This window comes from Podarcis cretensis, assembly GCF_951804945.1.
Source record: "Podarcis cretensis genome assembly, chromosome: 13".
NCBI classification, from domain to species: Eukaryota; Metazoa; Chordata; class Lepidosauria; order Squamata; family Lacertidae; genus Podarcis; species Podarcis cretensis.
In genome coordinates, this window is record NC_137182.1 from 1,031,255 (window position 1) to 1,057,905 (window position 26,651).

The 26,651-nt window shown below is 47.3% G+C and overlaps 1 protein-coding gene across 1 annotated transcript; it reads left to right on the forward strand.

Moving 5' to 3' along the window:
• Positions 1-537: 537 nt before the first annotated feature.
• LOC307201305 (sodium-dependent serotonin transporter-like) lies at positions 538-25,868 on the forward strand (the record flags this gene model as incomplete). Its single annotated transcript, XM_079950366.1, is given in 13 exon segments — positions 538-750; positions 3,157-3,289; positions 5,509-5,728; positions 6,563-6,701; positions 7,937-8,071; positions 10,977-11,080; positions 12,247-12,374; positions 14,101-14,213; positions 15,289-15,420; positions 16,998-17,097; positions 23,102-23,202; positions 24,755-24,922; positions 25,670-25,868. Coding segments are annotated over 13 exon segments (1,767 nt in total). The 3' UTR covers positions 25,751-25,868.
• Between the last annotated feature and the right edge of the window lie 783 nt (positions 25,869-26,651).

Consider the following 26,651-nt stretch of genomic DNA (forward strand, 5'->3'; position numbering starts at 1 on the left):
CTAAAATTCTTAGCTGGGTCTGAAACTTTGCACACACAGCAATTCCTGCACAACATCCAGCAATTCCTTGCCAGCAGATAAAGGTTGAGGCTATGGGGCTGGATTGGAGAGGCAGTGCCATCTCTCAGCCTGACTACCTCACAGGAGGACAAGATGGGGAGGAGGATAATTGTGAATGCTGCCTTGAGCTCCTTGTAGAGAAGGGAGGAGGGGATATAAATGTAATAATAATGAGGAGAAATGGTGGCGGTGGCGGCACCTAGGGCCTCGGAGGGAGTCTGTGGCGCAGGCACAGTTTGGGTTGGGGCTTCCTCTTTGCCACTGAAGCCACACCAGCTCTTGTGGCCACGGACGTGCCTCCTTTGAAAGGCGGCTCCCGTCTTCCTTTGATCCACCGCATCTCTTCCCAGTGGCTGCTCTGTGGCAGGTGGGGGGGTGCCCACCCCATCTGGCCCTCCCCTTCTGGGGTCTGCCTTCCCCTTCACCAACTTCTTCAGCTGAAATCCTGCAGGGGCGTTCAGGAGACGCAGCAGGAGGATGTCTGCTCCTCCAGCTGAGTTCCTCATCACCGGGCAGGCTGCTCTGGCAAACCCTAGCCCAGCACCCCTCCTCACCCAGGCAGACTCCAGGGACAAGTGGAGGAAAAAGATGGATTTCCTTTTGTCAGTGATAGGATTTGCCGTGGATCTGGGCAACGTCTGGAGGTTCCCTTATATCTGCTACCAGAATGGAGGTGGTAAGGAGACGGGGTGTGATTTTGGGCTCTCTCCTACCCCATCCCCTTCTAAACAGTTAACTGCTTTCCACTTTAATTGTGGGAGTCTTATTAATGCCTTGCCTGGGATCCCACATTTTCTGTTTCTAACTAGGGTTTCAATACTTGTCTTAACTTTGCAGAATCCTTCTTCATTCCCCATCATTTTTTTTTATCCTTTCCTGCTTGACAGCTTCTTGCAACTCCTGGCTGAATCAGAAGTTTCGGGTTTCTGAATGTGGAAGGAACCGCTCTTAAGGAGCCGGGTGCAGCATTAAAAAAACCCTCTTACAAAAAATGGGTATAAAATCTGCCCCAGGAGTTCTTTTCATTGCATAGTTTACATTGAAGTAGCCCCTCTAGGATTGTGTCAGTTACATGTTTCTAAGCCAACTTCCCTAATTTCAGCCACTTACCCTTTATAACTTTTTTCTTCTTTGAAAAGTGTTTCAAAAAGGTACTGTGACATTCCATGATAATAAAACTGGTTTAGGGAAGGAGATTGATGCGTCCATGTCAAAGACCATATCTGAGAGCCAGTGTGGTATGATAGATGGAGTGTCAGACTAGGACCTGGGAGAGACCAGGGTTCAAATCCCCACTTGGCCAAGCCGAGCTTACCTTACAGGGCTGTTATGAAGATTAAATGCAGAGAAGAAGGACCATGTATGCCACCTTGAGCTCCTTGGAAAAAGGTAAGTGACCTTCAGACATGGCATACATGGCTTTGTTTGGAACATTCAGATGCACAAAGAATACACTAGTTTGGTTGACAGATAGGGATAGTTTTTGTTGAAAATGGTGTTAAAACAGAGGCACTGAAAAGCAGCCAATTTTTCTCCTTTTATTGCAAAGTCTGAGGCTTTGTCTTTTGGAGGGCTCCAAATGCCACATTCTTCCTGGCTCTGCAGCTGTTCTACAAGTCAATATAATGCAGGAGATTAGTTTGTTTGTTTTTTAAAGAAATGTGTGGTTTTTTAAAAAAAAAAATCCAAGGAGCTGTCCGTGGTATTGGGCATTCCTGGAATAACTAGCACACAAGAATGTAGAAAGCTGTGTTGGCTAATTAGAAAAATAATCCAAAATCTACACAAATGTTGCAAGATAGTGAGTAAACCTGCTCATGACTCAGCGACATTTTATGTCTAATACAAGGTATTCTCATGCTACAGATCTTGCAATAAAGAACATGATCTCTCTTCTTATCCCTCTAATTATTAATGCCTCCTAGTATGGCTTCCATTTTTTATGCAATCAAGCTATTTAAAATACCAAAAAAAAAAAAAAATGGAACTGAGTCGGGGGGAGAGAATCAACATGATCTGGTCAGCAAACCTTGGGAAGGACCAAGACTCCGTGGCAGAGCATCCGCAATGCAGGCAGACAGTCCCCAGTTCAATCCCCGACAGCATCTCTAGGAAAGACTGGCAGAGACTCCCTCTCTGAAACCCTGGGGAGCCTCTGCCAGTCAGTGTTGACACTACTGAGCTCGATGGATGGTGGTCTGACTCAGTATGAGGTGGTATGTTTCAAGGGCTATCACATGGAAGATGGAGGAAGCTTGTTTTCTCCAGCTTACAAAGAAGGAGATTCCAATTAAACATCAGGAACAACTTTCTGACAGTAAGAGCTGCTTGACCGTGGAACTGTCTTCCTTGGAAGGTGGTGGATTCTCCTTCCTTGGAGGTTTCTAAGCAGAGTTGGATGGCCGTCTTTTAACATTTGGTTGAGTTCTCCAGGCACCTTTTAAGCCCTTTACCCTGGCAGAGATGTAGATAAGTGACACCCATCCCCACACATGCACAGCCGACTTGCCCATGACAGTCACACCTGATGGTGCTTCCTCTGGGTGCATCCATCAACTATCCCCAGTGTTGTGGGGTGTGCATTTCTCCCCAGCACAACAGGTATGTCTTTCTACACAAGCAGTGGTGTACCAACAATGCAGTGAATGTTGCTCATTAGGATTGCAGTCTCAGAGTGATCCACCCTTTATAGGGAAGAGGAGTCACAGGGGACCCACTGCCCACCCCGGGTCTTTCATTCAGACCATGAGTTATTCATATCACTGGGAGGGGGCAAAGCATATTCATGTAACTCTCTCTCCTCTCAGCTGTCCCTCCATCCCCACTGAGCTGCAGGGATTCTTGCCTGGGGTGCTGGCTGCCTTGCACCCACTCACAACATTTTTATAATTTCACCCAGTCCACAGCTGACTTGACTGTCTCACAGCCAAGACTTTTTTGCTTGCGGGGAGATGGAGGCCAGGTCTTTCCTGGTGGCCCTGGATCCAGCAGCACAGGAGGAAAAACCTGTTAAGGCCCTGCCCTCCACAGACCCCCTCAAACAGTCTGAATGTGCAGGCAGGATAATGGAGGCCCTTCTGTTCTCTTCTCACAGGAGCTTTTCTCATCCCGTACATCTTGATGGCCATTTTCGGAGGAGTGCCTCTCTTTTACATGGAGCTGGCTCTCGGACAATTTCATCGGGTAGGAGCTATACCCATTTGGAAGCACATCTGCCCCATCTTTAAAGGTAAAAACCAGCCAAACAAGCAAGGATGGAAATTATAATATTCTATGAGCTATGGGCTTGCTTTTTTCCTCCTCCCTCCCTTCCCTCTTTCATTGTGTGCCGTATCTTTTAGATTGTAATGATGAGGGTAATACTGTCACCCTTATTTACTACTAATGTTTTTGGAAGCTGCCCTGGGAGCCTTTTTGGCTAAAGAGTGGGGTAAAAAAATGCTTTAAGTTTTAAAATTAAAATCTATGTCTCAAGAAAGGAGCCATCTGTCTCCCTCAACTCACCCAATGTTTATGTCTCTAGACTTAGGACATCTTAAAAGAATCTAGCTTTCAATATTCAGAGGCTACTTTTACTCAAAACAGTAAAAAGGTTAATTTCTAAAAAAAAAGAAAGACGTTAAGCTTTAAATGCTTCCCTAGAATGTCGGGCCCAACCTGCAGGAGGCATGAGAAAAGAAATTTCCATTTGAGGGATCATTAGGAATGAGATTGAAAATAAATCAGCCATTATCATGTCTCCTTGCAGCTGTTCAGCATGACAGCACTTGGAATAGTGTGTTCAGTTCTGATTCCACTGCTTCAGAATAGGATATTGTTGAGCTGGAAAAGGGTAACCAAAATGATCAGTGGGTTGGAGCAACTTACCTAAAAGGGACACGGCAAAAGTATGTGGAATGATGCATATCCTGGAAAGAACAGAGCAAAAAGTTTTCCTTCCTCTCTCATGGCACTAGAAGTCTCAGACATCAATTAAAGCTGCATGTTGGAAGATTCAGGACAGACAAAAGAAAGCTCTTCTTTGGACAGCACATAGTTAAACTATGGAACTTGCTGCAACAGGAGGCAGTGATGTCCACCAGCTTGAATGGCTTTCAAAGAGGATTGGACAAATCCCTGGAGGAGGAGGGGGCTATGGATGGCTGCTAGCCAGGATGGCTCTGTTCTGGTTCCACTGTTGGAGGGCAGTAAGTGTTTTGGGATAGCAGTTGCTGGAAACTGCAGGAGGAGAGGGAGCTCTTGACCTTCGGTCCCAGAGGAAAGTGGTTAGCCACTCATCTTAGTCATAATAAATAACAAGATGAAAGATGAAAAAATCTGTTTTAATCATTCCAGTGGCACCTTAAAGATCATCTAAATATAAGCTTTCAAGGTATGAGCTTTCGTGTGTAATACACTCATCTTAGATTCACATCACACCCAATCCCCATGGGGGGGTGGATGGTGTGGGATTCAAGTCATTCAAGTTTTTTATACCCTGTCCAGCTTCCAACACATATAAAATCATAATAAAATATCAAAGGTTTAAAACCTCCTGATACAGGGCTGCCTTCAGATGTCTTCTAAAAGTTCTATAGCTATTTATCTCCTTAACATCTGATGGGCATCACCACCAGAAGACCCTTGGAGCTGGACCTCAGTGTCCAAGCTGAATGACAATGTCATTTAGGACTTAAAGCACCAGCATTGTCATAGTAGAGCTCAGTGGAGGGAAAAACCAGCCAACCAGCCATATCTCAGGGGAGTACTTGCCTGGAGGCAGAGTCCATATGCAAGGTTCAGTTCAGTCCTAAGGTCAGGAATATCTCAGTTTACATAGTCAGACAATCCGGGGGTCAAGAAAGTCGAGGGTCCAAGGTCTTGAGAAGCAAGAAGCAGCAAGATATGGCCAGGAAGACAAATGTTGTTTCCAGCAAATGACTGAGACTAGAAACCATGCTTAAGAAAGCTGGAGCGAGCTAGTTCTCATCAGGAGCAAGAGGGATGATCAGCAGCAGGTGGAATCACCTTGCCTTCTGCTCCTTTAGGCTGCTACTCAGCAGGTGAAGCCGACTGGCACATGACATACATTTTGAATTGTACTTGGAAATGTACTGGGAGCCAGTGAAGATCTTTTAGGACCAGTGTTATATGGTCTCGGCGGCCGCTCCCAGTCACCAGTCTAGCTGCCACATTCTGCATTAGTTGTAGTTTCCGGGTCACCTTCAAAGGTAGCCCCACGTAGAGCGCATGGCAGTACTCCAAGCGGGAGATAATCAGAGCATGTACCACTCTGGCAAGACAGTCTGCGGGCAGGTAGGGTCTCATCTTGAATACCAGATGGAGCTTGTAGACAGCTGCGAGTCCAGAATGACACACTAGGTCCTTCAGGGGCACAGTTACCCCGTTCAGAACCAGGGAGTCCCCCCAATCCCCGCCCTCCAAGGTGCTGTTTTGCTCTCCACGCAGGTATCGGTTTTGCCATCTGCATCATTGGCCTGTATGTCTCATTCTACTACAACACCATCATTGCCTGGGCCCTGTATTACTTCTATTCATCATTCACCCACACCTTGCCCTGGACCAGCTGTGACAACCCCTGGAATACGCCCAACTGCACCAGCTATTTTGGGAAGAGCAACGTCACCTGGACCAACCACTCCAAGTCGCCAGCCGAGGAGTTTTACGTGTAAGTTTGTGTCATCTCCTGCATTTATGTGGTTTTGTCAACATTTGCAAATTCTGCCTGAACCCTCTCCCTCCCTCACTTCCTATCTCTCATTCACTAGTTTTTCCTGTTTTTATTAACTGTTATTTTGTCTTTTCAGTGGTTAGAAATGTTGCAAAGGTACAATAATAGTAGCACGCTTCTCTTGTTTCCTCTCCATGACCCTTCAAAATATCCTCTGCAGGGCTATCAAAGGCACCGTAGGCACAGTAGCCTGCCCTCTCTTGCATCTCTCAAGCTTGTGGCCTTGCAGGTATCAATGGACCACAGTTCCTATCATCCCTGACCATGTTAGACTGGCGCAAGGGACTGATGGGAGCTGGAATCCAACAACATAGAACCATAGCATTGTCGAGTCAAAGAGGACCCTAAGGGTCATCTGTTCCAATGCCCTGCAGTGCAAGAATCAGAGTTCCATGGAACCCACTGGGTGGAAAGCCACCGGAGGGGAGAGGACTCTTGGGATCAGGTCCTGCTTGTCCGTTTCCCTTGAAGGCATCTGACTGGCCACCCTGAGAACAGGATGCTGGGCTAGGTTGGCCATTGGCCTGATCCAGCAGGCTCTTCTGATGCTCTTAAGATCTGGAGGGCCACCCACCAGGGTTCCCAGTTCCTCCTTCAGAGCCTCTGCAACCATGTTTGCTCTGGGCTAAGTCCCATTGGCTTCTGTGGCGCTTACGATTGCACCCTTGACCATTGTGTGTACAAGGAGAGCCTGCTCTGGTGACAAGTGAGGCGCTCAGGGCAATGGCACTCTGATGTTTCCACTTGTTTCTCTCTTTCTGTCTGCCTCAGGAGGAAGGTTCTGGAGCTCCAGAACTCTCAGGGCCTGTCCAACGTGGGAGGCATCCGTTGGCAGCTGCTCCTCTGCCTCTTCCTCATCTTCACCATTGTCTACTTCAGCCTTTGGAAAGGGGTAAAGACCTCTGGGAAGGTAACAGATGCTTTGACTCCCTTCTGTCCAGGCTCCTGGAGGTGGGCAGATCAAGGGGGGGAAAATGTCTCAGCTATACATTCTGCACTGGCCCCTGAAGGGACATTGTCCTACCTGCAAGTAGCACCCCCCCCATGGCAGCAAATATTTGACCCCCCCAGCTGACCTGCACCACTTCTGAGGTGTTTCTCCAGCCCCCTGTGGCTGACAGCAGTGGTGGGAGAGGTGAGGATTAGAGAGGGGCAATGTGTCAAGTGGGAACAGGAGCAGCTAGCAGCAAAGCCTTCATGGTGCTCACGGCTCCCAAACTCTGGGACCTTCCACTTGCTGAGGTGCCAAGACCTCACCACCAGCTGAGATTTAGGAGGTAGTGCAAACCTTTCCTCCTCTTCTACCCCAACCATCAAGCTTTTGAATCAATTTTGCTTTGTTCTCTGGCTAGTTTCCTTTCTTGTTTTATGAGGAACTGTTTTGCTTTAAAAAAAATTATAATAATCTGATTTATAATAATCTTTTGTTTTATTTTTAATGATTTGCTCACTGCTCCAAGGATAGTTACATGGGGCATGCAAAGAGAGGAGATTGGCTGGACAGATTTCAATAGATCTGCCTGAATCTGTGTGTTTCCTGCAATTCCACAGTGGGCATGTGGGTACCAAATTCTGCACTGTTAAGCATTTTCATTTTCGTTTGGAAGCAAACAAATAGCTTCCTAGCCCTTAAGTTTGAAACATGTACAATAACCCCCGATGAAAGAGTCCAGAGCCCAAAGGAGAAGGGGCTGAGCAGGATCCCCAGAGAAGAGGGAGGGAGGCACTCAGGGCAGCCCTGCCTGGCTCTTGGATTGGCAAGAGGGATCCAAATAAATGGTGCAAAACAAGCCATTTGGAATAATTTGCCCAATTACAGCATTCAGTTGTGCTTGATCCAGGATGCCAAAACCCCCTTTCAAAATAAAAACAATAGTTGCAATGATGATTATGATGATAAACATCCTACTGGGGAGATATGTAGGAATTACTCCAAGGGAGAGCTATGGTAATTTGACCACTCTGATGGATTGGCCATAAACCACAAGTGAGGGGGAGGGAGCAGGAGATTCACTTAGAAAATCTGGGAACTTGACGTTTTGGGGGAACAAGGAAGGGATGCACAGCCCACCCAGGAGGGGAAGTGGATGGGGAGCTGCTGGTCACCATGGCCCTGCCCACTGCAGCCCCTTTGCTGCCTTCCAGGTGGTGTGGGTGACAGCCACCCTGCCCTACGCTGTCTTGCTCATCCTGCTGATTCGTGGAGCGACTCTGCCAGGAGCCTGGAGAGGGATCGTCTTCTACCTGCGACCCAACTGGGAGAAGCTCACCAGCACAGCCGTAAGCCAGCATGATGGCTGCCTCATAAGGCCATGATACAAATTGATGGTGCAGCCACATTTGGAATACTGTGTCCAGTTCTGGTCACCTCACCTCCAAAGGGATGTTGTAGAGCTAGAAAAGGTTCAGAAAAGGGCAACTGACAGAGGTTTATAAAATTAGGCAAAACATGGAGAAAAGGTTTTCTCCCGATCTCAGAGCACTAGAACCAGGGTCCTCCAATGAAGCTGAATGCTGGAAGATTGGGGAGAGATAAAAGGCAATGGATGGCACTGTGGTCTAAACCACTGAGCCTAGGGCTTGCTGATCGGAAGATCAGTTGTTCGAATCCCCATGACGATGGGGTGAGCTCCTGTTGCTCGGTCCCTGCTCCTGCCAACTTAGCAGTTCGAAAGCACTTCAAAGTGCAAGTAGATAAATAGGTACCACTCCGGCGGGAAGGTAAACGCTGTTTCCGTGTGCTGCTCTGGTTTTGCCAGAAGCGGCTTAGCAATGCTGGCCACACGACCCGGAAAAACTGTCTTTGGACAAACGTCAGCTTCCTCGGCCAGTAAAGCAAGATGAGCGCCGCAACCCCAGAGTCGTTCATGACTGGACTTAACTGTCAGGGGTCTTTTACTACCTTTTTTTACTTCATGTAGTGCAGAGTTAAACTATGGAACTCCCTGCCACAGAAGACCATGATGGCCACCAACCTGCTTGACTTAAAAGAGGATTAGACAAATTCATGGAGGAGGAGAGGGCTATTGATGGCTACTAGCCAGAATGACTGTGCTCTGTCCTCATGGTTTGTGGCCGCAATGCTTCTGAATCCCAGTTGCTAGAAGCCACAGGAGGGGAGAAGGCTCTTGTGCTCAGGTGCCACTTGCTGGTTTCCCACAGGCACTTGAGAACTGGATGCTTGACTAGATGCGCCCCTTTGCGCCTGATCCAGCCAGCTCTTCTTATGGTCTTATGCTTCTTGCACAGCTGCACAACATAGTGAAGGCTGTCACTTTTGCTCACTGGCTGGGCTCCGGTGCTTTGACCAGATGTGCGTCAGGTTGGCCATCAGCAAGAAGCAGCAAAGTGACTTCGTATGCAGAGGTGGCCCCTGGCAGTCCACCTGATGCAGTGCTGAAGCTCCTTGGGGCCTTAAGGCAGCTTTCCAAGATGTGTTCCTCCCACCCCAGAACAAGCACCAGGAAAACGGCATAGAGGTTTCTCTCAGCCTGTTCTAGGCATGACTGGGCCTGAGTCCTTTCCTTTAAATAACCAGAAGCAGGTTGCAAATGAGCTACTATGGCAGCCCCAAGGGGCACCTTGCACTGCCAGGCCAGCTGCCCTGCCCGAGCCTCTGAGCAAGCTGGCTGCTGGCGTCCCATCTGTCATTTCAAAGCCAGCCTTAAGTATTCCATACTGATATGAGAGCATTGCATAATGCAGTGTTATGTTAATGATTACCAGAATGTGACACACCAAGGCTGGTCCCTTTCCCAGGTTGCATCTGATGCTCTAGCAGCACACCTACCCAAGTGGGCAGAGACGCTCCCACCCCATGGAGCAAGAGGGAGGAGAGGCTTGCAGTGGACAGAATCAGGGGAGAGGTTGGGGGAGCACAGTGGCAGGCTCTCTTTAAAGCCTAGCTGTGGGGTTCCTGACCATCCCTCCCTCCACCTGGCTTTGCACTCCAGAGAAGATCAGAGGATGGATTGTCAGGAGGGAGAGTATTGGGTTGATTATTGTTTCAGAAAGCAATAATCAAAAGCAGCCCTTGGAAATGTAAATCACTAATTGAATCACTCATCTCATTTGCATCTGCTGGGGATTTAGTTGGTCAGCTTCCCTCTCACTGTCTTTGCAAAGCAGGACTGACAATACACTTCCTGCCTGTAATTACCGCTGAGTTGCCCTGGCGAATTTTGATTAAAGCTAATCAGGTGGAGAGGAGAAAAAGCAAAGGAATCAGAACCAAGAAGTGGTGCTGCCTTTATAGTCTCCCCCCCCCCCCCGCCGCCGCTTTTATAGTCACACACATTCCCCTTGTGGGAATCCAGGTGGGCATGGGGAGTTGGCCCCTACAGACAGGTGGGCCAAGACTTCCGTTCTCCTGCTCTGAGGAACTAATAAGGACCAGAATCTGTCCAAAGACTCCCCCAGCCCAACAATCTGTTTGCCAAACGCTTCACCTGTGGTCACTGCCACCATCACCACCTGCCAGCCATGAGGGCAACCACCCAGGGGCACTGCAGGGAGCAAGGAGGGAGGGTGAGCCTCAAGCCCTTTCCTAGGTGCCCCCAAGTGCTTCTAGCTGGGTAATAAATTATGGGGGGAACTGAAGACAGAGGTGATATTGGCTTCTGGGCACAATATTAATTTCAGGAAAGAAGGAAAGGCCCAACAATTTCACCTAGTGGTGTGTCAGGAGTAATGAATGGGGATAATTGAAGAGAAATTGAATTGATCTGGAGCAAGATCTGTTGGGAAGGTAACTGAGGGCAAATTAATTGGAAAGGAAATTATTTGGGGGGAACTTGAGGTGGGGCACACATTCATTGAAGGACTTATTTGGGGTGATTTGGAGTGGGAGATGAGTTGGCTTCCTTTCTGTGACACTGAAGTCCAAACATACATCTCCACATATAAAATTGCATTTGCAGATTTGTCTCTACGGCCCCACATGCCATCTTTTCAGTCCCTCACCATGTATCCTGGCAACAGCTCTTCCCAAACATTAGACAGCTTGACTACACCCACAACTGGAGTCTTTGCTCCTTCCTGAGGAACAACATGGCGTGACCCAACTGAACAACAGGTCTCAGGATTCCTTCCTGTGGTGGAGGGGATGATTCTGGATGTTTAGCCTCTGTCTGGGTTCTATTTTGTTCCTCTGAGCCAGAGGCCTGTTGTATTTGGGTCTGTGCAGGTTTGGGTCGATGCTGCCGCCCAGATCTTCTTCTCCCTGGGGCCAGGATTTGGCGTCCTCCTCGCTCTGTCCAGTTACAATCCATTCCACAACAATTGCTACCGGTAAGGGCCTGAGGCCAAATCCAAATTCTCCCTTTGCCCCCCCCCATGCCTCCACTGCAGATGAGTGAGACAGGGCTAACAACCTTCTCTCTGCAGCACCATGATTTGAATGGCTTTCCCTGCACCATGTCTGTGATGGGATGATGAGCTGCTTGTGCGTAAAGCTTAGTCCCTCAGAGTTTGGCCTGGTTATCAAAGCTCTGTCTATAGCGGAGCCCCTTAAACATGACTCCCTCAATCGCTGGCAGAATCCGACAGTGGGCGTTTGCGGAAACGCTTCCAGCATAGAAGCTCCTTAACAGAAATGCGTCTTCGGGATTCTCGGCGCGACAGTTTCCGGCGAGGGGTGGGTGTCCCTATAGGAGGTCCTGAAACTTCCCCACTGTTTTCGCTGGAAGTCTCTCTGAGCCATCCCTCTGATTCACTTTCCCTTGGAGCTCCTTCTCTCCCCCTGCTGGTTCCCTCCTCTGCTGCCGAGTCTCTCCTAACCTCCGTGAGCCCTTCCACCGCCTGCCCTTCCGATGGCAGTTCCCTGACAATGTCCTTGAGTGAGGACTGGCCAAGCTTGGCTGACGCCTTGCTGGTGTGCCAGTAAGCTGTGCTCAACTCCCAGGGAACTGCCATTCCTCCTGTGGGAAGGAGTGAGTATGCCTTTGGTAACCCTACAGTCTTCCCTCATTTCAAGGCTTAATGTGGGCTGACCATATAGACTTGTTTTTTGTTTGGTGGAACAGGTCACAGGGTTGGCCTCTCCAGAAGGCCTTGTGCGCATGCAGGCATTGCTCTCCTTTGATGGCGCATGCTGGTGCTACCACAGGGGCACTGCAGCATTTATTTGAGCTTGCAGGGAGGATGCCATCCCCAGGCAGAGCAGAGAGGGTAAGTGCGGGAGGCCCTACCAGGATGGCTATCCTGAGGAGAGGAGAGGCACACCATCACATTGTCATGGTAGAATTAAGATTCAGCTGCCAGCCCAGTGGGCTTCTGGAGGTTGGGATGGGGAGGGAATCCTCTTGTCCTTTTGCTGCAGGGAGCAAAATGTCTTCCGCTAGCCCCGAGTTGGTGCTGCAGAACCAGGTTGTTGCTGCATCCTCTCAATGACAGTCAAGGTCACCTTGTTGTGAGGCCTGTGGCCTGTCCAGAGACTAATTTATTTTGCCTTCCAGGGATGCCATCATCACCAGCGTGGTCAACTGCCTCACCAGCTTCCTGTCAGGATTCGTCATTTTCACTGTCTTGGGATACATGGCAGAAATGAGGGATGTGGAAGTCGAGGATGTGGCAAGAGACAAAGGTTTGTGTTCTGCGTGTCATGTGCGTCAAAACTGCAGTGCTAAAATTTCTTCCGCGTGGTGCATCTGATTGTGGCCTCATGCTCCACACTCCATAACACAGAATCCTAGCATTGTAGAGTTGGAAGGGACCCCCAAGGGTCCCATCACCTGCAATGCCGGAATCACAACTGAAGAATCCCCAACGGGTGGCCCTCCAACCTCTGCTTAAAAACCCCCAAGGAAGGAGAGTCTGCCATAGAGTTCACCCAGTCCTTAAACTCCCTCCGTTAGTCTGTGACACCTGAGATGTGGACAACCCTCCATACCCTGCTTGGTGCTTATGTCCCTGCCACATCCAGTTAGAGGAGGTTTCTGCCCATGCGATGTTGAACACAAGCGCAAGCTGTGGCCATGCAGGTGTAGAGAGTACACTTGATTTACACACTCTTTGAATGTGGCATTTTGGCCTTTACAAAGCTCAGGGGTTCCATATAGTGAAACCCTGAGAGAACATCTTCATGTATATTTAGGCAAGAGTCCCCAAGATGTTTAAAATGCTGTGAGTTGCTCTTAGGCTTATAATCCAAAATCTGCAGACCCACAAGAGAGGAATAATAATAATAATAATAATAATAATAATAATAATAATTTATTTATACCCCGCCCATCTGGCTAAGTTTCCCCAGCCACTCTGGGCGGCTCCCAATCAAGTGTTAAAAACATACAGCATTAAATATTAAAAACTTCCCTGAACTTCCTTCAGATGTCTTCTAAATGTCAGGTAGTTGTCAGTTGACATCTGATGGGAGGGCATTCCACAGGGCGGGCGCCACTACCAAGAAGGCCCTCCGTCTGGTTCCCTGTAGCTTTGCTTCTCGCAGTGAGGGAACCGCCAGAAGGCCCTCGGTGCTGGATCTCAGTGTCTGGGCAGAACGATGGGGGTGGAGACGCTCCTTCAGGTATACTGGGCCGAGGCCATTTAGGGCTTTCAAGGTCAGCACCAACACTTTGAATTGTGCTCGGAAACGTACCAGGAGCCAATGCAGATCTCTCAGGACCGGTGTTATGTGGTCCCGGTGGCAACTCCCAGTCACCAGTCTAGCTGCCACATTCTGGATTAATTGCAGTTTCCGGGTCACCTTCAAAGGTAGCCCCACGTAGAGCGCATTGCAGTAGTCCAAGCGGGAGATAATCAGAGCATGCACCACTCTGGCCAGACAGTCTGCAGGCAGGTAGCGTCTCAGCCTGCATACCAGATGGAGCTGGTGGACAGCTGCCCGGGACACAGAATTGACCTGCGCCTTCATGGACAGCTGTGAGTCCAAAATGACTCCGAGGCTGCACACCTGGTCCTTCAGGGGCACAGTTACTCCATTCAGGACCAGGGAGTCCCCCACACCTACCCGCCCCGTCCCCCAAAAACAGTACTTCAGTCTTGTCAGGATTCAACCTCAATCTGTTAGCCGCCAGCCATCCTCCAATCATTGCAGCAATCCCATCCCTTCCATTTGCCCTTAGCCTTTGGAAATGCTTGGCCATTCATGGTATGCTAGGAAGCTGCCTTATTCTGAGCCTGGCGATTGGTCCATCTGGCTCAGTACTGCCTACACTGACTGCCAGCAATGGCTCTCTGAGGTTTCAGACATGAGTCTCTCCCAGCCCCACCTGGTGATGCTGCAGGGATGGAACCTGGGACAGGTGCTCTCCCCACAGAGCCACAGCTCTTTGGCATATTCTCTTCTTTAGGGCCCAGCCTCCTCTTCATCACTTACCCTGAAGCCATCGCCAACATGGTCGGCTCCACTTTCTTCGCCATAATCTTCTTCCTCATGATGATAACACTGGGACTGGACAGCACGGTAGGGAGAACTCTGCCTTATACCCCAAATCATGCATTGCTAGATTTTAAAAGGCTCAGGGCATAGCTCTCCACAAACCTGGGCAAACTTTGCTTGTGCTAACATAGATGCAGGGTGAGGCAGGGAAACTGCTATGGAAATGTACCCCCCCCCCGACATATAACTGGAGCAGGGGATCCAGGGCCCTGGGGCTCAGGCCCCCTAAGCCACCCCTAACAGTGACCCTGCTTTGTGGTCAGGCAATAGGGAAGATTACGGGATTCTTTTCACCATGTTTTTAGTTTGATTTCACCCACAAGAGGACACTCCTCCAATGTAGCACATCATTCCTTTTTTATTTGTTTCTTTGAAAAAAAGGCTACTGTGAATTGAAATATTTCCAAATTCTGAAAGTGTGGACCTTCAGAGAAGAGCCTGGCTGGATCAGGCCAAAGGGGCTCCTCTAGTCCAGCATCCTGTTCTCACAGGGATTGTCCACACTTCCAGGCCCACTGGCTTGGCCCCAGGACTGTGGATGCCCAAGCATGGGCACACATGTGTCTGATGTCACACGCAAAAGTCAGTGGGTGTGCTGACATTGCACGCACATGCTGATGTACCTGCTGACATTGGGCACACATGCCCCTGGTGCAAAATTTGTGGGTGCCTTCATGGGGAATGCTGTGGGGGCTGGAGTACCCAGGGCCCCAGGCAGCCGGCACCAATGCACCTTTCCACTTAACCTGTGCTTCTGAGGCATCAGTCTGAGTGGTTTGCCCCCTGCCCTGCTCCTTTCCCAGGGAAAACCTTAGCTCTAAATCAGAGCAAACATCAACCCAAATTGCTGTTTGCTCCAACGGAGTGCCAAAGAGTGGTTTTCCTCAGGGAAAAGCAGTGGACAAGAACAAATGAGGATACGCTGTCTCTGTCTCTGTCTCTGTCTCTGTCTCTGTCTCTGTCTCTGTCTCTGTCTCTGTCTCTGTCTCTGTCTCTGACACACACACACACACACACACACACACACACACACACACACACACAGAGTGTCCTTTTCCTGACTCAGGCTGACAACTCTTTTTGGGGGGTGTATTTGCAGTTTGGGGGCCTGGAGGCTATGATCACAGCAATAATGGACGAGTACCCCCACCTCCTAGCCAAGCAACGGGAGCTGTTTGTCCTGGGGCTCATCACAACCTGCTTCCTGGGCTCTGTAGCCACTCTGACCAGTGTGAGTTGCCAAAAAGTGGAGCCATATGCGGGGGGGGGGGAGGGGGCTTGGTTGTCTCTTGCTTGTTGACAGCCTTCAGACTTAGAATAACAGAATCCTAGAACAGTAGAGTTGGAAGGGATCCCAAGGGTCATCTTGTCCAACAGCCTACAACAAGTGGACTTTTCGGGATCCACTTCATTTTCTGCTAGAATCTTGAGGTAGGTGCAAAATATAGGTGTCTAGAATCAAAATGCTGAAAAAAGGGGCAGAGCCTGTTGCCCCCAAGGGCATCAGCTGGGAAAGTTTTCGTATACAAGGACAAATCTACATCAGAGCCCCAACAAACTGGCCAACAGAGCTCAGTAAAGACCTGATCAAAGGGATCTTGTTAATACCCTGGTTTACAAGTGTGGAGACACAAGACTGAGAGAGAAGCAAGTAACAGAAGAATAGCCAGGACAAAGAGTTGTGGTTTGGGGTTTTTTTACCAGCATTTTTAATAGAATCATAGATGCAGGAGGCCAACTACTCCACCCCCTGATCAGTACAGGACCTTGCAACTACTTCATCTGTGAATGAAGCCCATTCAGACTTGGCTTAAATATCTCCAGAAGGGGGTGCCTGCTGTCCTCTGAGGCAGAGTGCCAAGCCACCCTTCCCATTTGGACATCTCTCCTCATGTTTAGCCAGAAACTGCTTCCCAGCCATTTCCCCCATTGGTGGGACTGGCACATAAAGAACATAAGAAGAGCTTGCTGGATCAGGCCCAAAGGGACCCATCTAGTCCAGCATCCTGTACTCGCAGTGGCCAACTAGATGGGAAGCCAGTAAGCAGGATCTGTGCTCAAGAGCCTTCTCCCTTCCTGCGCTTTCCAACAACTGGTATTGAGAAGCCTTGCTGCCTCTGATTGTGAAGTCTCCTCCTCTATGGATTTGTCTAATTGCCTTTTAAAGCCATCCAGGTTGATGGCCAACTCTGCCTCCTTTGAGAGTGGGTTCCATGAATCTTCCAACATCCAGCTTTGTTGGATATTCTCAAATTTGAGGGTTATGAGAGAGGGAGAAAAACTTCTCTCTCCACTTCTCTCTCCATGCCATGCATAATTTAATCAGCTTCTGTCATGTCTCCTCTTACTCACCTTTTATCTAAAACCAAAAAGCCTTTCCTGATAGGAAATAGTCATTCCATCCCAGTGATCATTTTGCATGCCCTTTTCTGAACAAACCTGCCCTGACTTCTGTGTGATGGTCCTTCCGATTTTTTGAAGACGGCTATCATGTCTCCTCCTCTTCTTCTCTTTCCCCAGCAAAACATACTCAACTCTTTCAACTGTTCCCACAGCCATTGTTAAACCACTGGCATGGTTTAACATATGGCTGGCATAGTTACAGGTAGGTAGCCGTTTTGGTCTGCCATAGTCGAAACAAAATAAAAAAATTCCTTCCAGTAGCACCTTAGAGACCAGCTATGGCTGGCATGTTAAACCACTCATAGTAGCAATAATGGTAACATGACCAAGATCTCAACAGAGAAGCATTGGCCATATCTGTCACCCCAGCTGAAAAGCTACTAAGCTTGGATCTTCCCATTTTAGGGCGGGTCATACATCGTGAAACTCTTGGAAGAGTTTGGTGCCGGCTGCTCCATCTTAGCAGTGGTGTTCCTGGAGTCCATTGCAGTCTCCTGGTTTTACGGTAAGGAGAGAAACACCATGTCCCAGTTACTAGGTTTACTATGAGTCCCGGAGAGATTCTCAGCCTTCCCTGCCTTCTGAAACAACCCCCTGTACATGCTATTGCCTAAAAGTCGGGGGGAGGGATTGTGTCCAGTGGGTTTCCATAGGGAAAGGACTCTATAGAGGTGGGGCCACACCTCAGAAGGCCTTGCTTCCAACAGCCATTGCACCACAGCTGCTCATCATTATCCTTATGTGCCAAATGTTCCTGTGCCTTTCATCCATTGTTGTGGGGGCTGTGGGGAGGTTTTTTTAATTAGACTATTTATTTTAATATATTTATATGCCACTTGTCATGCAAGCATCTCCAGGCAATGTACAACAGCAAAACAAAATATGATATGAAATGTTTTGGTTTTTTTTTTTAAATAATATTTATTTAAAATTTCCAATAAAAACATACAAAAACAAAACAACTACAATAAAAACAAACACAAACAAAGAACAAGTATAATTTTAAAACTTATTTTCTCAACCTAATTTCCCCGACTTCCTCATACCTCACTGTTTTGTATTCTAGTTTCATTATCCCATCAGCAACTCCATTCCCTTATTTCCCCAATTTTTTTTACAAATTCCATTCCTTTTCTTACTCTAATGTCTCTGAAAACCACAATGTTTTTAAATCCATGTCAATCTAACATTCTTTAATCTTGTAATATTTGTTAAGATAGTCCTTAAATTTCTTCCAATCTTCTTCCACTGTCTCTTTCTCCTGGTCTCGGATTCTGCCCGTCATCTCTGCGAGTCCCATGTAGTCTGCCATCTTCATCTGCCATTCTTCCAGAGTGGGTAGGTCTGATGTCTTCCAATACTTTGCGATAAGGATCCTTGCTGCTGTTGTTGCATATAAAAACAAAGTTCTGTCCTTCTTTAACACCACATGGCTGACCATACCCAGGAGAAAGGCCTCTGGTTTCTTCAAGAAAGTGTATTTAAACATCTTTTTCATTTCATTATATATCATTTCCCAGAAAGCCTTTATCCTTGGGCACGTCCACCAGAGGTGAAAAAATGAACCTTCATTTTCTTTACACTTCCAACATTTGTTATCTGACAAGTGGTAAATTTTTGCAAGCTTGACTGGGGTCATGTACCACCTATAGATCATTTTCATAATATTTTCTCTCAAGGCGTTACACGCCGTAAATTTCATTCCGGTGGTCCACAACCTTTCCCAGTCAGCAAACATAATGTTATGACCAATATCTTGCGCCCACTTGATCATAGCTGATTTAACTGTTTCATCCTGCGTATTCCATTTCAGCAGCAAGTTATACATTTTTGATAAATTCTTAGTATTGGGTTCTAACAATTCTGTTTCCAATTTAGATTTCTCCACCTGGAAGCCAATTTTCTTTTTTTTCTTTTTTTAAACAAAATTTTTATTAATTTCCAAATTTTTTAACATAAACAAAAACAACATAAAAACAAACACAAAAACTCATATTTTCTTAACCTTATTTCCATAACCCTCTTTTCCCGGACTTCCCCATACCTTTCCCTTTTTGCATCCTTAATTTTAAACCATTATTCAGCAACCCTTCTTAACCAATTAAATGTAAATTCATTCTCTTTTTCAATTCCACCCTAAAATTAAACACAATTTTCCGCTGCAATTCTACGTCTTCTTTTCCCTCAGCATTTTAGCACTCCTCAATTTTATAATAGTTCTTAAGATACATCTTAAATTTCTTCCAATCTTCTTCCACAGTCACTTTCTCTTGGTCGCGGATTCTGCCGGTCATTTCTGCCAATCCCATAAAGTCAATCACTTTCGCCTGCGTGGGTAGCTCTTGTGTCTTCCAATACTTTGCTAGAAGAATCCTTGCTGCCATAGTAGCGTACAAAAAGAAATTCTTATCCTTCTTCGGCACCAACTGGCCGACCATACCCAAGAGAAATGCCTCTGGTTTCTTGTTAAAGGTGCACTTAAGCACTTTCTTAATTTTGGAAGCCAATTTTCTTATCCATCTTATAGACCTCCATTATTTGGTAATAGTGAAGCCAATCTCTCACTTTATCCTTTAATTTCTCAAAGCTCTGCAATTTAAAATTACTACCCTCCTGTTCTAAGAGTTCCCAATATTTCGGCCATATACATTCCATATTGTCAGAGCTGCCCGAGGTCCCAGCTCACAAAGGACCAACGCCAGTTCGTTGTTATATACAAAAGTCTTTATTGAAGTTCAGTTTCGATTTCAAAGCCGCGGCGCGCAGCTCTACGTCTCAAACTCTAGACCGCTGAAGCTCCAGCTGAATCTCCTCCCCCCAGACACCAGTTTAAGACTCTAGCCTTGCTCCACCTCTTCCTTTGCTCTTTCCTCCTCTGGGTCCGCCTGTCCGCTGGGGTCTTGCCCTTTCTAGACTCTTCTGACGCTGAGATATATCTCGCTGCCATCCCCTAAAACACTCCATCTTGTCAACAATTTGTAGTGTTTGAAACAGAAATAACATTCTAGGCAATACATTCATCTTAATAGCTGCTATTCGACCAGACAAAGAAAGCTTCAAGTTTGACCAAATTTCTAAGTCTTTTTTCACTTGGTTCCAACATTTCTCATAATTGTCTTTAAATAAATTCAAATTTTTAGCTGTCATATTAATCCCCAAATATTTTACACTCTTAACCACAGTTAAACCTGTTTCATCCTGAAACCTCTCCTTCTCTCTTACTGTTAGATTTTTCTCTAATACCTTAGTCTTTAATTTATTTAATTTAAATCCTGCCACTTGGCCAAACTCTTGAATTAATTCCAAAACCCTTTTCGTACTAGATTCCGGCTCTTGCAATGTAAGTACCAAATCATCTGCAAAAGCTCTCAATTTATATTGTCTCGCTCCGACCTGAACCCCTTTAACCAGCTGGTCTTTTCTTATCATGTTCAGCAACACCTCCAGGACCGAAATAAAAAGTAGTGGGGAAATTGGGCACCCCTGACGTGTCCCTTTTTCTATCCTAAATTCTTCTGTAATAACATTATTTACAATTAGCTTTGCTTTTTGTTCAGAATAAATTGCGCCTATACCGTTTTCAAAACCTTGGCCTACCCCGATCCCATGGAGATTCTTCTTCATAAAGGTCCAAGAAATATTGTCAAATGCTTTCTCCGCGTCCACAAATATCAAAACAGCTTTTGTATTTATATTTACTTCTAGCATTTCCAAAATGTCTATTATATTCCTTACATTATCTGATAAGTGTCTTCTCGGGAGGAAGCCCGCTTGATCCCCATGAATCTCCCCCATCAAAACTTTTTTCAGTCTCTTAGCTAAAATGTCAGCAAAAATTTTGTAATCCACATTTTATAAAGATATTGGGCGGTAGTTCTTCAATTGAATCTTTTCCGTCTCTGTCTTCGGTATAAGCGTAATATAAGCCTCTTTCCACGTATCAGGTGCCTTTTTCCCCTCAAGAATTTCATTACATACTTCCTTCAGTGGTTGTATTAGCCATTCTTTTAAAGCCTTGTAGTATTTGGAAGTCAATCCATCAGGTCCCGGAGATTTGCCTAGTTTCATGTTTTGAATGGCATCTTCTATTTCTTGTTCAGTTATTTTCTGATTCAGGAGCACTTTGTCTTGACATGAGATTTCCTTCATCCCATTTTTCTTCAAGAATTGTTCTATATTGTCAGAGCTGCCTCCAGGTCCCAGCTCACAGAGGACCAACGCTAGGCTGTAGTTATGTACAAAAGTCTTTATTGAGATTCAGTTTCCATTTTAAAGCCGCAGCGTGCAGCTCTACGTCTCGACCTTAGACCGGCGAAGTCCCGTCTGAGTCTCCTCCCCTTCCACACCAGTTTAAGACCCTCGCCTTGCTCCACCTCTTCCTAAGTTCCTTTCTCCTCTGGGCCCTCCTGGACTCCTCTGACGCTGACCCTGACGATTCTTGCCCCTCCTTCCGGTGGGCTTTAGGACCTGGTTCCCTATCCGGGCTACCTTCTGTGCCGCTCGCCTGTACCTTTGAACTTGGCGCGCGCGCCCAGCCTGCAACTTTCCTCTTGACCGTTAACTCGCTCTCCGATGGAGGCGTGGTCAACCCTGACTCATCTTCTCTCACTGGTGGTGCATATGTGGGCTCTGACACCTGGGACTCCTCCCCCCCACTACGCTCTGGTGGGGAAGCTGGTCCTGATTTCCAACTGCTGCTCTGGGAGTCCCCGCTGGCCCCTTGCTTCTGGGGTGTCCCCCTTGGGTCGCCCCTTGCCCTGCCCATCGGCGCCCCCTTCTGTGAATCTTCCGATTCACTGGAGAGGCTCATGGAATCTATCGGGCTGCTGTCATATTCTCCTACGCTGCCCTCGGATTGCTCCCCCTCGCTCTCCATCTCCTCTCCTCCCTGCGCTCCCGCTGAGTCCCTGACATATATCAATCTCTTTTTCTGGCCCTTGTGCATATAATTGTTTAAAATATCTCTGGAAGCAGCTTCTGATTTCAGTTGGATTGTTAATGTTCTTTCCATCCACTTCTAAATTTGTCACTGTATTTAGTTTTTGTCTCTTCTTCAATTGCCAAGCCAAAAATTTCCCGCATTTATCAGCAGATTCAAACGTTTTCTGTCTCATTTGTTTAATTTTCCATTCTATTTCTTGGTTCATCAGTTCCATGTATTGAATTTGATATAATTTAATTTCTCTCAAAATCTCCTGAGACTTTGGTTTTGATCTCAATTTCTTTTCTCCTTCTTTAATTTTTTCTAAGATCTTATCTTTTTTCTCGTTTTGGCTTTTCTTCTTTATTGCATTCTGTTGTATCAAGAAACCTCTCATGACTGCTTTGCTTGCATCCCAGATTACTCTTTTATCCACATTTGTCCTCATGTTGATTTCAAAATAGTCTCTTAGTGTTTTTTGGGCCTTTTTACAAAATTCTTTATCTCTAAATAATGAGTCATTCATCCTCCATCTGAATGTGCCAGCTGTTGTTTGATTCATCTCCATCTTCACGGCATTATGGTCGGAGCAAGTCTTTGGGCAGATTTCCACTTTTTTTATCTTCGATGCCAATCCTCTAGTAACCCATATTTGGTCAATTCTAGTCCAGGTCATTTTGGCTTCAGAAAAAAAGGTTCCTTCTCTTTCAAGAGGATTTTTTAGTCTCCAAATGTCAACTAAATCCATATTGTCAGTCATTTCAAAGAATGTTTTTGGTAGCCTTCCGTCTTTAGAAATTACTTGTCTTTGTGCTTTATCCATATTTGTAGAAACAACTCCATTCATATCTCCCATCAAAATTATATTTAAGTCCATGTAATCCAGCAAAATCTCATGTAGCTTTTTAAAGAATTCAGATTTGCCTTCATTTGGTGCATAGATTCCTAAAATCAAAAATTTTTGACCTTGTATTTGAATTTCAGTTGCCAGATATCTTCCTTGTTCATTTTTAAATATTTGTTTCGGCATCAATCTATCCTTTGCATATATAACCACTCCTCTTTTTTTGACTCTGTCCGATGAAATAAATTCATGTCCTAATTTTTTATTAATAAGTAGTTTTCTATGTGCTCTTGTCACATGTGTCTCTTGCAGGCAAATCAAGTCCAATTGTTCTTTCTGTAAAATATGAAATACGTTCTTCCCCTTCCGAGGAATATTCAGGCCATTACAATTCCAGCTCAGTAGTCGCAGGGCCATGATGGGATTATTTACTTACTCCTCCTACTGCTCCCGATTGTGATATGAAATGTTACAACGCAAATACAATATGCAATACAATTATAATCCAAATGAATTAGTAGTTTAAACAAAGTCAAACTCATAAGAATTGACATCAGGAAAGATCAAAGTGAATACAAAGGTCTTGAGCCTGCAGCAACACTGTGACACAAATGGCACTTCTGCACCTGCTGAGAGGGATCACACACTTACTGTGGCTGAAATTTTTGTGGTGCAGATCCCACAACTGCCACAGCCGCATGAACAGGAGCTCCACCCTTCTTGGCCCCCTTCTTTTCTTTCCAGGGATCCAGCAGTTTTGCAATGACGTGAAGGCAATGCTGGGGTTTGCTCCAGGAATCTATTGGCAGGTTTGCTGGGCTGCTGTCAGTCCAGCCTTTCTAGCAGTAAGTACTAATCTTCATCATCCTCATTCACCCCCAATGTCCAGCTCAGGAAAAGAGACACTTCCCTGCTTCCAGGAATGCCGACCATGTGCTTGAGACCACAGAGGAAGCAGAAGGGAAAGAGAGGCCAAGCTAATAAGGGATGGATGTGGTTGTTGCAGCATATAGAGCCCACCGTTCCTCTAAGTGGCTCCAGGTGGCTTACATAGTTCTCCTCCTCTCCACCTGATCCTCACAACAACCCTGTGAGATTGGGCTGCGATTCTGCTACTGGCCCAAGGTCACCCAGTGAGCTTTGTGGCTGAGTGGGGGTTTGCACTCTGGTCTCCCAGATTCTAGTCCAACACTCTAACCACTACACCTGCTGGCTCTCAAAATGCTGGCCACTGGGGAATTGAGATGAGGCTGAGGGGCTTTCTCGGGCCCCTTCCCTTGAGAGCAAGGGTTGCCACTTAGTGCAAGCATGTATGCTTTGCTGGCAAAAGGTTCTCAGTTCCATCCTGGGCATCTCCAGTTAAAAACATCTCTGGTCAGTGACCAAAGAACATGGCATGCCAGAGATGGAGGAGGAGGAGGAGGCGTTGATTGGGAAGACATCTTCTTCTGCTCCAGGACATCCAGGCAGGGGTCATGGCTTTGCTTGTCTCCTCAGACTCAGAGGAAAAGCTCTCTCCTCTGGTCCAGCAAGTCTGCACCCGTCAGCCTCCAGAAGGCCCCTGTGTGCTGCTGTGACCCCTTTCTCCTTGGGGGAGCTCCAGATTGGGCCACCTGCTGCAGGGATTTGTGGTCCTGAAGAGACTGGCCTTCCTGCTATGATTCAGCACAGCCTTCTTTGGCTTGGCCCTCCCAGATGCGATTCTCCAGCCCTCTCAGCCAAGGCAATTGCTTCAATCCCCCCTCCCCATGGATCCTCAAATAAAACTATGACAGGGCAAGCAGGGGGTTGAACTAGATGACACTTGGGGTTCCTTCCAACTCTTCAGTTCTATAATTCTCAGTCGCAAGTTACATGGAAGCCCTTTCTTTGCCTGAGACTGGAGATCTGATACCACTTAGTGTAGAACAGCCTCTGCCAACCTAGCACCCTGCAGATGTTTTGGACTATGGCTCCCAGCGTCATATGGCTGTCCCAGACATCTGGAAGCTGAGTTTGAGGCGGGTGGTGGGGCAGCATGCTTGCCTTCCATCTTGCACAGATGCATGTGTGCAGGCATGTGCTGCGTATGTGTGCTTGTGTGTACACAGCAACCTCATTTCCGGTACCTGTCACTCAATGGCTGCCCCTGGCAGTGGGGCTGGAACCCCCTGCCCTCCTGCCTGCCCTTGCTGTTCTGCCAGCTGATCTCCAAACTGCTTCTCCCACCTGGGAAGCACCCAGCTGGCTGGAGCACGTGGCACTCCTTGCCTGTGCCAATCAGGGCACACAGGTTGCCTTGCCCCAGTTGCTGGTCACACACACTAAGCCACTGGTGATGGGTGTCCCAGCTAGCTCAGGGCAGGGCTCTCCATGCTGGTTCTTGGCACCCAGACTTTGCCCGTCTCCTCTTGCCAGTTCATCATTGCCAGCTCCCTCCTGGACCAGCCTCCCCTCACTCTCTTCGACTACCAGTACCCAGACTGGAGCATCTTGGTGGGTTATCTCATCGGAGCCTCATCCTTCATTTGCATCCCAGTCTACATGGTCTACAAGCTGGTCTGGACCCCAGGATCTCTTAAGCAGGTCAGGGAGCTAGAATCCTCTCTACACTGTGGTTGTGTGGATGCCTGTCTCTGGGCGGGGGTTCAAGAAAGGGGGTTTCCCTCAGCAGTGGTGGAATTCTAGGTCTTCTCAGGGGCACTAAGGCTGCCATTCTGAGCTTACCTGACTCCATGGAACCTGTGAACCTGCTGTGCAACTCAGGGAGTCTGGCGGCGAAGAGGCTAAGCTATGAACCAGTCATGTGCATTGTTGGGAACCACTCCCCCCAAAATATACTTTTTCTTAGTGTTTCTTTGTGAGTAATATATTCAAAGGAAATTGAACTGGGGGTGATGACCTCATGATGTATATACAGTGTTTGCTTGTGATGGTACTCAGCGATAGAAGAGCTTCTTATGGCCTGCTGGATGAGAGAGGCAGTGAGCTTCACGGCTGAGGGGGAGGATTCGAACCCTGGTCTCTCCCAGGTCCTAGCCCAGCACTCTAACCACTGCAGCGCCACTGGCATCAGCTCCCCCTCTCTCCTTTGCAAGATATATTCCCCAGGCTGCTGTAATTGGGACCCATGTTTTGTACGTTAACCTGTTTTTTATTTTACACATTGTTTTTATGGCAAATTGCTTAGACAAGTCAGTTTAAAGTGGTAAAAGAACCATATAAAATAAAGATGGAATGGGAAATGTCTGTAATCAAGTAAAATCCATCACTTGAGTGGTGTTTTCCAGGCTTGTCCCTCTCACTGTCTGTCTCTCTGCCTTGGTCATCCAGCGCCTGGCAGTCTGCCTTCGGCCAGAGAAGAGAGCTCAAGAGCAGCCCATGGAGCCTGGGCTCACGCCACCGGCCCCCTAATCCACGGCACGTACAGCCCCCTGAAGGGAGAGGCCAGCAGGACAGAGGGGACCAACTCCAGAGCAACCGGGAGCCCCAAGCTGCCCTTGGCTGCTCAGGCAGCTGCACCACTTGCTTCACCTCCTGCTCGTCCAGCACCAGCTGCAGGGGCACCAAAGTGCATTTCCATCAACACTGGACAACTCCCAAGTCACACCTTTCTTGCTCCTCCTCTCCACTCCTCTATCTGCTGTATTCATACAATTATAGAGTTGGAAGGGGCCCCAAGGGTCCAACCCCCTGCGGTGCAGGAATCACAGCTAGTGAATCAATTTCTACTTAAAAACCTCTGGCGAAGGAGAGTCCACCTCCTTCCGAGGGAGTCCGCTCCACTGTTGAACAGCTGCTACTGGCAATAAGTTATTCCTGATGTTTAGCTGGGATCTCCTGTCTTGCAATTTGAATGCATTGGTTTGAATGCTGCCCTCTGGAGCAGGAAAAACAAGTTTCCTCCCTTGAGGTACCATATTTTTTGCTCTATAAGACTCACTTTTTCCCTTCTAAAAAGTAAGGGGAAATGTGTGTGCGTCTTATGGAGCGAATGCAGGCTGTGCAGCTATCCCAGAAGCCAGAACAGCAAGAGGGATTGCTGCTTTCACTGCGCAGCGATCCCTCTTGCTGTTCTGGCTTCTGAGATTCAGAATATTTTTTTTCTTGTTTTCCTCCTCCAAAAACTAGGTGCGTCTTGTGGTCTGGTGCGTCTTATAGAGTGAAAAATACAGTATTTGATGGTGGCTGTCCTCTCAGCTCTCCACCTTTTCTTCTCCAGGCTAAACATATCCAGCTCCTTCAACCATTCCTCATATGTCTTGGTTCCCAGGGTCTTTACCATTTTGGATGCCCTGCTTTTCCCACACTTGCG